This window comes from Rhinoderma darwinii, chromosome 6, assembly GCF_050947455.1.
Source record: "Rhinoderma darwinii isolate aRhiDar2 chromosome 6, aRhiDar2.hap1, whole genome shotgun sequence".
NCBI classification, from domain to species: Eukaryota; Metazoa; Chordata; class Amphibia; order Anura; family Rhinodermatidae; genus Rhinoderma; species Rhinoderma darwinii.
This window is the reverse complement of record NC_134692.1, coordinates 29,857,039-29,871,719: the sequence shown is the minus strand read 5'-3', so window position 1 is coordinate 29,871,719 and position 14,681 is coordinate 29,857,039. Positions and strand designations below refer to the sequence as shown.

The following is a 14,681-nucleotide window of genomic DNA, read 5'->3' as shown; positions in this document are numbered from 1 at the left end:
GGGATGACGTTACAGCCCATGTGACCGCTGCAGCCAATCACAGGCCAATCACAGGCTGCAGTGGTAACATGGACTGCCGCGTCATCCAGGGAGGTCGGACTGGATGTCAAGAGAGGGGCGCGTCACCAAGGCAACGGCTGGGTAAGTATGAATTTCTTTTACTTTTTCTGCGGAAAGGAGGGCTGTCCCTTCTCTCTATCCTGCACTGATAGAGAGAAGGGCTGCCGATTACTTCAGTGCAATTTTGCAGCGAAAACGTGCCCGTAAATACGGGTGGAATACTGGTGACACCGGACTCGTATTTACGGGCACGGGTCAGTAAATACTGGTGCAATACGTGTCGAATACGTGTGACCAAGGACCCATATTTACGCCAGTATTTACGGGAGGACAAAAATACGTTCGTGTGCATGAGGCCTTAGGCCGGATTCACACAAGCGTTTTCAGTCCGTGATATTCGGTCCGTATGTCGGCCGCATTTCCCGGACTGAACACACTGCAGGGAGCCGGGGTTCACAAGAGGTGTTATGTACGTACACTTTTAATTGCATCAATAAGATCAAATAGTTATTTGTGAAATACACGCCAGCTCCCAAATTTATTGTGTTAGAGCTTGGGCCCCCAGAGTCCAACCCTGAATGTGTAGTTCACTATATGGGTCAGTTCACATGTTGCGTAAATACTGTGTTTTTTTCTGCAACAGAATTAATTGCGGAAAATCTGCAGCAAATATAGTAGCAGCAAAGTGGATGAGATAACACAAACCTCATCCACACGCTGCGTAAATACTGAGCGGAAAAAATGCTCAAAAATTGACCTGCAGTTCGGAATTTTATGCGGCAGCATGTCAATTGTATTTTCGCAAACGCTGCTTATATGTTGTGGGTTTGAATTCAATGGGGAAGTAAATCCTGCAACAAATAGCAGTTGTTGAGTTTTTTGCAGCGGGTTCGAAGTGATTCCCCTGCAAAAACGCAACTCAGAAAAAAAAAATCTCATACTTACCCAGAAGTCTGTGTTCCTCCATCCAGCTCAGCGTCCTGGGATGACGTTTCATCCCATGTGACGGCTGCAGCCAAACACAGGCTGTAGCGGCGGTCACATGGGATGAAACATCATCCCATGAGGCCGGCCTGGATAACATCAGAGGGCTGGCCTCATGGGATGATGCTTCATCCCATGTGACGGCCGCTGCAGCCAATTACGGGTTGCAGAGATCTCCTGGGTTGAAACGCCATCCCAGGAGGTCGGCCTGCTAGCAGGCCAGCTAAGCGCTCCAGTGTTCCGCAGCGGACATTCCAGGCAAAAAACTGCGACACAGTTAGGGTATGTGCACACACACTAATTACGTCCGTAATTGACGGACGTATTTCGGCGGCAAGTCCCGGACCGAACACAGTGCAAGGAGCCGGGCTCCTAGCGTCATACTTATGTACGACGCTAGGAGTCCCTGCCTCGCTGCAGGACAACTGTCCCGTACTGTAAACATGATTATACTACGGGACAGTTGTCCTGCAGCAAGGCAGGGACTCCTAGCGTCGTACATAAGTATGATGCTAGGAGCCCGGCTCCTTGCACTGTGTTCGGTCCGGGACTTGCGGCCGAAATACGTCCGTCAATTACGGACGTAATTAGTGTGTGTGCACATACCCTTAGGTGCGGTTTTTCGCCCAGATTTCCTGTGGCGCACATGGCGTATCCGCCCCATGTGAACTCAGCCTAAATGTATTATGCTACATGCTGAAATTCATGATTCGAGTTACCACTTGCCAATAAACCTTATTGTAAAACGCTCTGATCTTGAGACGTCCCTATAGATCCATTATCAATAAGATTGTTGTATAACCTTGTGTTGGTAAGAAGGCAGCTTGCTCCTTGATATTCATCTTCACACATACATTCTATTTACAACTGTGCTCATCAATTCTCTCATGTATTTTCCTCATATTTTTCTTTCTAGGATGGTAACAGACTATTTTATTTGTGTGTGATTTCATTTTTATTAATTCTTAATCTTTAAAGTCTACCCTCAGACCTTCACTCTATTCCATCACCGCTAATGACTGGATAAAGTAGGGCAGAAAAACAGTATCAAAACAGCTGGATCTCCTGCATTCTTCTCTGCACTATAAAACCTGATAATGAGACTTAAAACAGGGTCTGAATTCGTTTTAGATCCTATATTATGTAAATACAATGCTGAAATATTAATCCATAGCATGCATGGCTTACAATGAGATGATACCTCTGTGAAATTGCACGCAGGGTTTTCCATCAGAAAATTAAAACTATAAAAGCTAAATATGAATAAAATCTTGTATTTTTATTATGTTTATAACAGGTTACAAAATATGTAGCAATACTCAGTTTGAGGCCCCATGCACACGACCATAAAAACTCCCGTAATTACGAGCCCATGGACTTCTATTGGCCACGGGTACCTCCCCGTATGCTTACGGGAAGGTGCCCGTGCCGTTGAAAAATATAGAACATGTCCTATTTCAGGCCGTAATTACGGCATGGGCAGGCCCATAGAAGTCTATGGAGCTCCCGTAATTACGGGTGACTACGTGTGTGCACGCGTAATTACGGGAGCGTTGCTAGGCGACGTCAGTAAATAGTCACTGTCCAGGGTGCTGAAAGAGTTAAACGATCAGCACTAACTGTTTCAGCACCCTGGACAGTGACTTCCGATCACAATATAGATCAACCTGTAAAAAAAAAAAGATGTTCATACTTACCCAGAACTCCCTGCTTCTTCCTCCAGTCCGGCCTCCTGGGATGACGTTACAGCCCATGTGACCGCTGCAGCCAATCACAAGCCATTCACTGGCTGCAGCGGTCACATGGACTGCCGCGTCATCCAGGGAGGTCGGACTGGATGTCAAGAGAGGGACGTGTCACCAAGGCAACGGCCGGGTAAGTATGAATTTCTTTTACTTTTATTACGGAAAGGGCTGCCCCTTCTCTTTATCCTGCACCGATAATAGAGAGAAGGGCTGCCGATTAGTGCAGTGCAATTTTGCAGCCAAAAACATGCCCATAAATACGAGTGGAATACTGGTGACACCGGACCCGTATTTACGGGCACGGGTCCGTAAATACTGGTGCAATACGGGTCGAATACGTGTGACCAAGGACCCGTATTTATGCCAGTATTTACGGGTGGACAAAAATACGGTCGTGTGCATGGGGCCTAAGAGATGTAGTGGAGCTGAGTTTGTAAGAAGTAGCAGTGCTGTGCTTGAGATATGTAGCAAAGCTTAATTTGACTGTTTACACAACTCATCATGGAATCACAATGTATTATCTGTGGGTTTCCATAGGAACGTAGAAAAATAAACAAAAGTCACACATGTGTTATGTCGAGTGCATGGACTGAGGGGGCGGTGCATGACACAAAATATTCTAAAGAACACCAAAGAGACATGTACTATATATAACACAATGCCTGGAGTGTTCCTGACATTATCTTAATTCAGAGTTATCACAAAGCACAACCATAATAAAATAATTCTTCAAAAATACCATTGAAAGAAAATGAAGAACACCTTCTCTATCACAACTTTAGTTCACTGATGCTATGCTTTTAATCAACCCTCCCCCTAAAATTTTCATAGACCCTAAGAGGACATGTATGTAGTAAGAGGTTGTCTCGACTTTTAAAAATAAACTTAACCCCTTCAGAACTGAGACATTTTTTGATTTTCACGCCTTCCAAGAGCCATAACTTTTTTATTTTTCCGTCAAAGAGTGGTGTGAGGGCTTTTTTTTTGCGGGAGGAGTTGTAGTTTCTATTGGTAACATATAATGTACTGGGAAACTGAAACAAAAAACCCATTTGCGAGCTGAAATTAGAAAAAACTGAGATTCCACGATTGTTATTTGAGTTTCGTTTTTTACAGCTTTCACCGTGCGGTAAAAACGACAACTTAACTTTATTCTGTGGCTCAATACAATTACGGTGATATCCAATTTATATAGTTTTTTTTATATTTTACTACTCTTAAAGAAAAAAACTTTAAAAAAAAATAAAATTGTTTTGTGTCACCACATTCTGAGAGCCATAACTTTTTTATCTCTTCATCGATTGAACAGTGTGAGGACTTATATTTTGCGGGACGAACCGTAGTTTTCATCGGTACCATACAATATGTTTTTGATACATACAATATTTTTATCACTTTTTATTAAAACATTTTTAAGAGCTAAGCTGACCAAAAAACAGCGATTTTGGCGGTTTAATTTTTTTCTTTTTTACGGTATTCACCGTGCACGTAATATAATGCTATATTGTAATAGTTCAGACTTTTATGGACACAGCGATACAAATTTTGTTTACTTTTTTATTTTTTACATTACTTTAGAGGAAAAATGCGACATTTTTTTTTAAACTTAATATTTTTATATTATTTACAACTAAAAACTTAATTCCAATTTATTTACACAGTTTATTAACCCCACTAGGGGACTTTAACCAGCAATCATTGGATCGCTGGTACAATACACTGCAATATTAATGCAGTATATTGTCATTTTTACAGCCTTCTGTTAAGCCCAGACACAGGCAGGGCTTAACAGAGGCAGAGTGAAGGCAGGCCCCTGGGCTGCCATGACAACCGTCATCACCCCCCGATCTTGTTGCAGGGGGGGGCGATGAGCTGTCGGAGAGGGCCGTCCCCCTCTTTTCAATGCCTCAGGTCGCGATTGACCGCAGCATTTGAGGGCTTAAACAGCCAGGAACATCGAGATCGCTGTTCCTGGCTGTTATTCCCGTGTGTTAGCTGTAAAACACAGCTGACACCCGCTGCATATGGAGCGCAAGCAGTGAGTGAGCGCGCACCAAACTATGGCACATCCGGGAGCGCAAATGTGTTAATGCATTTATCTGTTATCTGCAGAAAAAATTAGCAACACCAGGTCACCAACAAAACATGAAAAAAATTCACATTAAATTGCTTTAGGGTTCGGTTGAACAAGACATCCATGACATCCATCAACAAAACCAGCCAAGATATGACTATTAGCAACACAGTGGTCTTCAGAAACAAGAAGACAACTCTAAAACTAAGGTCCATCATTTATAACCCGCAGTCAGTGGGCTTACATTTTTACAATTTCAAGCACATATTGAAATCGGAACATATATTTATTAAGAGGTTGCAGGACATCTACTATAGAGACATAAACATGCAACTGCTACAGTATGGGACCTGCAGCTGCCACTAGGGGGAGTTTCCCACATACAGATTTATACCACCAGCTGTATAAATTTAAATGAAATTAGCTCCCCCTAGTGGCAGCTGCATACAGCCAGAATTATATGATTTATCAAGATGAAAAAACAGAGCCCACTATATACTGTAGATATATTATGAATTTAATAAACACAGGACGGTGGATATAAAAATGGTATAGTTAACATTAACTTTATTAATGGTACATTTGGCGCAGCACTCAGTGAGGTACATACTGGGTTTTGCTAAGTAACCTATGATTTCCATGTATGTCCTTGCTCAGAGGAGCTTACATTTGTCAAACCAAACTTGTCCTCACCTACACAGGTTTCAACATTCAATGAAACCACTGATATTGTACTGTATAAAGTGCGATTATCTGCATTACATTGTAATCCAGTCCATTGTAATACCCTGGTGTTTGCTGAGTAGAACGAGTAATATACACTGCTGAACGCCTGCTTCTAAATATTGGATGTGGGTGGGGAAAATCCTATCAGGTTTTTATAGTAATATAAGATATATATTTGCTTATGGTGCAATTACACATGCAGCAAACTGACTGCAGTAAATTCTACTACTACAGTAATCTTTCTCAATCAATTCCATTGGGAGGGTAGAGACAAAACGATTACAATAGCTTAATTACTTCACCTACATAGAATAACATGTATTGTCCTTGGACGCAGGGCGCTTGAAAGCTTTCAACCGTCTAACCATTCTATTTCTAAGAGTAAAAAAATAAAGAAATATATTAAATATATACAAGGTGCTGCAAAATCTGATACTAGTAGTTACCATAGTAACAGAAGAATAGCTTTACTTGTCTAGACTGTGGAAATTGCGCGCTTCCATCATTTCTTCTATGTGTAAGATGCGTGTCAAAGAGTTGTAGGTGCCATCCAACAGACATCAAATAAAAAAACTTCTAGGGAATTTTTCACTCATCTCGGCCATTAGCCATGTCCAACATTAATCTCACTTACTTTTTGCAGGGTGTGATACTAATGAGCTGGACCATAATAGAGATGCATTTTATTGTCGGTATCATGGTCACAACACTCGAACTCTCTACGGTCTTATAAAAAAACCTCACATTACCATAAAACCATATTGTCACATAAGTTCAGTTCACTACATCCAGTTGCTACAGCTGTAATATGGTGACTAAAATTATATATTATGTTGCCTGGATTTGGTTCGGAACTACGGATTTAGCAGAGCCGGATTTGCCATTCTGTACTACAAGAGGTATTATAATGTATTATCTGTGGATTTTTATACAACTGTAAAAGTGCCCATACACACTCGATTTCATTTGGCCGAACCCGACAATTTTGACGGGACCTGACAATTTTCTAGTACGTATGTATGTGGTGTCTTGACTCTCCCCTTGACGGCAGATATCAGGGAAGAGAGGGTTCGGGCAGGTTGGATTTCAACATGCCCATTCCTTTGTTCCTACAGGAGATAAGTCGCAGCCAAGTGTGGAATCATTGAAAGTGCATACAAAAAGCCTACAACGCAAAAAAAGAGTGTGCACACTCACAATAGCTGACGATAAAAAATTAATACTTTATTATATTTCAACACAAGTAATACATCAGACAGACAGATAAAAAAACATCTAAAAAAAATACATAATATCCATGAGAATCACAAAAATAATGTGATCTTACTGTAGCGTTAACCCATAATACGGTAATGAACAGGAAAATTTTAATTATAGACAATAAATAAATCCTCCTCTCCCAGCAACTTTGGAAATATCCATAAAGAAATAGTGTGTAACACTACGTGAAACAAGTGCCAAAGAACAATACAAAATGCTACAAAAAAAACAAAAAACCTCTATGAGGACAAGTCCCTATTGAAAACACATCCAAGTTCAACCAAGGGTGCATGTGTATGGGGGAGTCATGGCTGTTGGCTGACAAATATCTAAGGTTTTGTTCACATCTGCATCGGGGGTTCCCTTCATGGGTTTCGTCAGACCTCTCCGTCAGGGGAACCCATGAACGGAAACCAAACGGAAACCATAGCTAACAAAAAACATTTATGAGGACAAGTCCCTATTGAAAACACATCCACATTCGACCAAGCGTGCACGTGTATGGGGGAGTCGAGCGGAATGGCTGTTGGCTGACAAATATCTAAGACTTTGGTCACATCTGCGTCGGGGTTCCCTTCATGGGTTCCGTCAGAACTTTCCATCAGGAGAACCCATGAACGGAAACCATAGCTTTCATAGAAATCAATGGTATTGCTTCCATTGCTAATGGTTTCCGTTTGTCTCCGTTCCGTAAGGTTTCCATTTTTTTTTGCGAAATCAATAGCGTACTCGACTACGCTATTGATTCCGCCAAAAAAGCGGAAACCTAAAAGCCTAAAATGTATGGCCACTTTAAGTAAACCTACAATTTTATTTTAACTGGTAAGTGATGCAGCCCCAAAACATTAAATTACATAATCGTATGTTACTCTAATCGCTTCTGTTAACTCCTAAAACGACCTCAGGGCAGTCTGGGGATATTTTCATTTCATGCAGTTCCCTGCCAAGCCATTAGAAGGCTCTACCACACTCTATAGTCTTCATTTCATAGGCACATTAAATCTGAACATTTCATTACTTGACACCAAGGTTGGAGATGATGATCGAATTTGCATAAAAATAGGCATATTACCTAAATCTGTGGATGTTCCTGGCTGGAATGGGGCAGCAATGTCTTGTAATTTCTGATACTGATGTTGGTAAGTAGTCATTACTATCAAATAAATCTTGTTGAAAGGCCAGACTCTGATTGTAAAAATTTTGGTCATTTTGACTAATTTTGTTCAATTTGGTAAAAAAAAAAAATTCTGTATATCTACTTTAATGGAAAATGATTTGGTCTCACAATAAATATCATCTTGAAGTTGGAATAAAACAATAGCCTTACATGTTTATTTAACAAATGTAGCAGAGCTGAGTTTGTCAGAGCATATTTTGTCATTTGGCACAACTCACTGTAAGGGTATGTTCACACGGCAGCGTCCGTAACGGCTGAAATTACGGTACTGTTTTCAGGAGAAAACAGCACCGTAATTTCAGCCGTAATGGCATGTTGAGGCGCTTTTTGCTGCGTCCATAACGGATGTTAAATTGAGCTGTTTTTCCATGGAGTCCATGGAAAACTGCTCCATTTACGTCTGAAGAAGTGACAGGCACTTCTTTGACGCGGGCGTCTTTTTTACGCCACGCATTTTGACAGCGGGGCGTAAAAAAAAAGACCGTCTGCACAGCACATCGTAAGACCCATTCTAATGAATGGGCAGATGTTTGCCGACGCTATTGAGCCGCTATTTCGGACGTAATTCGGGGCAAAAACGCCCGAATTACGTCCGTAAATAGTGTGTGTGCACATACCCTATTAGGACTGCAGGCAGTTGCATACAGTACATAGAAGAAAAAGGGGCCCATAGCAAAGATAAAAATGCCCATGTGAATGCTATTCACATGGGCATATAAAATACACATGCATTTTAAAAACACAGCATACACTACTTTCATCCATGTTGTGGATGGAAAATGCCCATTGAAGTCTATGGAGAGTAATGATGGATACATCTGTATTTGGTCCATATGTCATCTGTAGAGATGTAGCCATCTTTATCTTGACTTTTAATGCATTAAATACACTGTGTCAGGAAACTTTAACTTGACTTTTTTGGGCTTTTCAATGGCTTCCGTTGTGTGATATCACGCTGCAGCAAGTTATCAGAGTCAAGATAAACTTGGCTACATCTGTATGTCATCCATATTGCATCCGTTTTACAAAGGGGCTGTCTTATGTCATTCAATTATCCCCCTAGAAACAGCCCATCAGTAATACAGATTTGTAATACTGATGCAATACTGATGCAACATCATCCGTAATACGTCCATATTACGGATCCGTATTACGTACGTTTATAAATACGCTTGTCTGAAAGAGTCAGAGAGCAATCATGAGGCACAAACGATGCAGCAATAAATTCAGTTCTGCTACATCTGTAAAAAAAAAAATAAGAATAAAGAATAATTCAACTCATCTTTGAATGTTTTGATAGTTTTGCTTTAAAATAAGTTTATAGTCTCAACTATTACTGCAGAATTTATTGGAAATAGCTAAATTGGATAATGATGCTATTCCTCTGTTATGAAGACTGAATGTAGACATTGATGCCTAGAAAACATTCTTATACACGGCTTAAAACTCAGCAATTTCGTCAGTGTATGCTTTATAAACCACCAACTCTACATTATGCTAATTACAATGCATACAACTTTACAAATTGCTTTCTGGTAATTACATACTTCAGTGTGCCAAGTCCTTATATATATAGCTCCTTCTTGCCGCCTCCTGCTTTACTTGTTTATTTGAGGTCATTAACCTTATCCGCAGATTAAACATTCAATGCTCCCATGTATTTCATTTTTACAGCTCATTTTTGGTTATTGCTAGAACATTCACTACTATTCCTGTAAACTTTCTCATCTGATCCGTTGGCAGCTTTCCCTGAGGAGGCTTTCATATATTCAGTAACTTGTCACTCTGCTGTCACTGAACATTTCTGAAATGATCGTCATCATTGCTGTGTTCATAAACTCTGAAGTTTTCAGAATACGATGGTACTAACGTCCCCCAACAGTTACCACTACCTACCTAAGATGACCTTGACCACATTACTTTCCACACGTTGCATCTTGTGCCGTTGGCATCTAATCAGATGACTGTTATTTGTGGATATCGCCAGAGATTATACTTGAAGCTCCTGGGCCCACAGTGCCCCCCAACTATCATGTGTCATTTATAGTAATAGTTTGCTCTATAATCTTTGCACCCTCTATAGTTACGCCCCTGAATATAGAATTCTATATTAAATAACCATGTGCGGCCATTATTGACAGATTTTGATATTGATTTTATTATTGGTCTTTTTCAAGGGCCAAGGGAAAGGGATCCTGACAATTTCACAGATGTAACCAATAGTGTATATAGTAGGCATGGGGCCCCATAGCAAATATCAAAATGGGCTCCCTTTATGGAGCAAGGTCGGTAAGTGGTGTTTGCTTCCAATTCTACACCCTTTCCATTACCCTTTGGACAATTTCTTACTCCCTTGTTACAATCAATGCAGTTCCTCTGAAAAAAGAGAGTTTTTGTCTTCCAGGAGCAAAATGGGTTGGGACCAACCGGGCCTGGACCTTATCTCTCCAAAGAAAGGACACCATAGCAACTGCTTGGGCTGTCTCTATCTTACATACGCGTTTGGGTGTAGCAAGTAACTATGGCAACTCATAGCCAAACTTGAAACGGGACCCCTCAGCACTATAACCACCTTCAGCAGCAAGTGAAGTCAGGATGTCAAGCTTATTAATATTTTGGTCTCCCCTGTCTTGTTTGCCTTCTTTTTTTCCTCGATTTTCTAGCGCTCTAAGCTAAATTTTCCACTCTCCCATTACATGGATAATTACTAACTACACCGCCCTTGTGAGTGGACATGGGCCCCTTGGCTGCTATGCAGGGCCCCATTTTATCTGCTATGCTATAGCATTCTGGAGACTTACATAAAAGTTACATAGCAAACTTTTATTATTAGGGTATGTTCACACGGCAAATGAAAAACAGACGTAAAATATGGAGCTGTTTTCAAGGGAAAACAGCCTCTGATTTTCAGCCGTTTTTTAAGCATCAAGCGTTTTTTTACGGCCGTTTTTGGAGCTGTTTTTCTATTGAAACAGTTAAAAACAACTCCAAAAACGGCTCAAGAAGTGACATGCACTTTTTTTTTATGTCGCGTTTTTTTACTCAATGTTTTTACAAACGGCTACGTAAAAAAAACACAGTTTTTCCCAATTGAAATCACCGGGAAGATGTTTGGAGGCTTTCAGCCTCCAAATTTTTAGCCATTTTTCGTGGCGTTTACTGCCTGAAAAACAGCTGAAAATAAGCCATGTGAACATACTCTTATTACTACAGGAACATGGCATAAGTGGTATGCCATTATCTCCCCCCCCCCCCCCGCAGCGTGCGCCACATTCACCAGGAGGGTGCATGCCCTATTGCTGAATCAGCATTAGGTTGGACTGAAACCCTGCTCTCTTTTGTACATTAAGAAATATATTCATGTGGAATATACACATTATATTTATTATTTTTTATTCTTCATTCCACTTTAAGAACATCAACCAGAATTTTTTTTTTATTTTTATGTCTCACTAATTCAGTATGGCCCCTGTTCTTAAAAACGACTTCATCATGTTGTACTTTGCCTCGGAACACCGGAACTGTGATTATGTCACAGGCGCTGCCATCAATCACAACATGAATTTACTGTGACCTTTAGAAAGCACCGCAGAAAACCAACTGTTATAAGGCAGAGGGGCACTCAGAAACTCAGACCTGGGGAACTTTACTGCACATCGGAGATCTTACCTTGTAAAATGCTAGCATTGAAAAGTATGAAGTAAATACAGATGTTGCAGCCTTCATCAGTTATCTATGATCATTGTATAACATTTCAAGGGACGTACCTGAGATGCTCGAATCATTATGTGTTCTTTTCATCTGTCATCTTCAATCCAGGAGGTAAACTATACATAGAAATAAAGAATTAATATCATACAAAATATCATACAGAATTTAACAATGTACAACATTTACAAAAACAATAAAAAAAAATGTAGAACTTGCTGTTAAAATGAACATTGTTTAGAGGAACACTCCAGGCAAAACTGATACAGTGTGTTATGACTAGTGCAGGGCCTGAGGGGGCGGAGCATGACACGGATTCTCTCTTTCCTGTTCCCTGTGTCATGCACCGCCCTCTCAGGCCCTGCATTAGTCAATGTATCAGTTTTGCAAATTGAAATCTGCAATAAACCTAAATGGCTCATAATTCTATGTTTTTCACAATGACACAATGGTCTGGCTTTTCTACGTCTGAGAGGCCAACCTTAATGAAAACTGCGGATAACTGCTACAGGTTATGATATATTCATCCTAGAAACGGTATATATTGACTTTGTCGTGGTTCAAACCTGACATTTTTGTTATATTTATGATTTATATTGACATTTGAAAACCAATAAAAGTAGCTCAATCCCCCAAACCTGCCAGAGCTTCCAAAGTCTGTTTTATTATGTTAAACTTCAAGCCTTTACTAGCGCAAACTCGCTTTTCTAGTAACTTAACCCCTTACGGACACGGCCAATCTTCGTTTTTACCTTTTAGTTTTTTCCTTCCCGGCTTCTAAAAGCCATAACTTTTTATTTCTTTCGTCGACATAGACGTATGAGGGCTTGTTTTTTTGCGGCACAAGTTGTAGTTTTTCATGGCATCATTTGTTGTACTGCATAATGTACTGGGAAGCTGAAAAAAATATATTTGGGGGGGGGGGAAATTGGCAGAAAACAGTGATTACGCCTTTTTTGGGGGGATTTTGTTTTAACGGTGTCCATTCTACAGGTTGATACGATTACGGGGATATCAAATTTTTATGTTTTTTTTATGTTTGATCACTTTTTTATTTATTTTTTTAAAAACCTATTTTGCAAAGAAAAAAAATATTTTGTGTCGCCATGTTCTGAGAGCCATAACTTCTTTAATTTTCCATTAATTGAGTGATCTGAGGGCTTAATTTTTGCAGGGCAAACGGTAGATTTTACTGATACCATTTTGGAGTACATCATCTTTTTGATACATTTTTTTCAATATTTTTTTTTGGAAGATTAAAAAAAAACTTTATTATTTATTTAATCTCAAAGAGGTTTCAATGTATTTTGCTCTGTAAAATTTTATGGACTTGTGGCACAAATGGAAATATAAATGTGCTGCCCCATTTCTAATTAGGCTCTAAATCTTCTGAAAAATGGCTCCAAAAACGACTGAAGAAGTGACATGCACTTCTTTTTCACGACCATTTTTTTACGCAGACGTTTGGAAAAACGGCAGCGAAAAAAATGGCCCTTCAGAACAGAATGCCGTTTTTCCCATTGAAATCAATGGGCAGACGTTTGGAGGCGCTCTGCTTTAAATTTTTCAGCTGTTTTTTGGGACTATTACAGCTCGAAAAATGGCTGAAAGTACTCAGTGTGAACATACCCTAAGGCTGGATTCACACGAACGTGTATTGCGTCCGTGCGGGCCGCGTGGTTTTCACGGGCCACGCACAGACCAATACAAGTCTATGGGGCAGTACAGACAGTCCGTGCTTTTTGCGCAGCGTTTGTCCTCTGCGCAAAAAAGCACGACACGGTCAATATATCCGCGTATTTTGCGCATCACGCACCCATTGAAGTCAATGGGTGCGTGAAAACCACGCAGGTCGCACGGAAGCACTTCCGTGCGAACTGCCTGTTTCGCGCACCAGCTGTCAAAAGGATGAATGTAAACAGAAAAGCACCACAGGCTTTTCTGTTTACAAACATCCGAATGGCGTGTCATAATGATGGCGGCTGCGCCTCACGGAGCAGGTAAGTGGCTTTTGCGCAGGCAAAACGCAGCGTGTTTTGAATGCGCAAAAACGCCACGCACGTCTGAATCAGCCCTAGTAGTTCAGACTTTTACAGATGCGGTGATACCAATTATGTTTAGTTATTTATTTATTTTACAATGCTGTAGGGGAAAAATGGGAAAATGTTTTGTTTAACTTTGAATTTTTTTTTTTTTTACTAATGTATTGTAATATGTCGTCTTTCTGACAGGCTTCTATTAGGTCTGACAGAGGCAGGGCTTAATAGGAGCACAGAGATGGCAGACCTGGGTGCCTTCATTAAGCCCCAGGCTGCCGTAGGAACCATCAGCACCCCGCAATCACGTCATGGGGGAGCAATGAGCTGTCTTAGGGGGTCACCCCCCCTCCAACAATTTAAATGCCTCAGTCATTATTTACAGCGGCATTTAATAGGTTAAATGAGGTGGATTGTGCTCGAGCATGATCCCGCTCATTACTGTGAAGTGTCGGCTGTAACATACAGCCGACACCGGCGTTGTATGGAGCGGACTCAGCCCGCTCCATACTACCCCTACCCAGCTATGATGTAACTGTATGTCATATGTCGGGAAGGGGTTAAAGGGTTAATTTAGTGGGTGCGAAAAGCACCCACTATACAACCTGAGAGACAGCTGCCATAGGTCAAGTTAAATTTCAATACTTGTAAAAGCCCTTTCAGTCAACAGATCTACTCTAATAAGGCTCTGTCCACATTTATAATGGAAGCTACGGTACACCATCGACCCCTGACGGACCCCATTGAGCACTAAAGGGATCCATCGGGTTTTGCCATAGTGACTGTCATTTGGATGATAAAAAAAAGTGCTGCTTGCATTTACATGTGTTATTACATCTTCTATACAGCTTCGTCACAGAAAATACTCTTTTATACTGGTAAATTTATCTAATGACTCACGGAATGTAAAA

The 14,681-nt window shown here is 40.6% G+C and overlaps 1 protein-coding gene across 3 annotated transcripts in view; it reads right to left on the bottom strand.

Moving 5' to 3' along the window:
- Positions 1 to 14,681, bottom strand: part of B3GALT1 (beta-1,3-galactosyltransferase 1) — a 252,232-nt gene that overhangs the window by 174,289 nt on the left and 63,262 nt on the right. For all 3 annotated transcript variants that reach the window (XM_075829401.1, XM_075829399.1, XM_075829400.1), the window contains exon 2: positions 11,794 to 11,853. In XM_075829401.1, coding sequence (XP_075685516.1) covers positions 11,794 to 11,827 — 34 coding nt within the window. In that variant the 5' untranslated portion in view covers positions 11,828 to 11,853. The remainder of the gene's footprint in view (positions 1 to 11,793; positions 11,854 to 14,681) is intronic.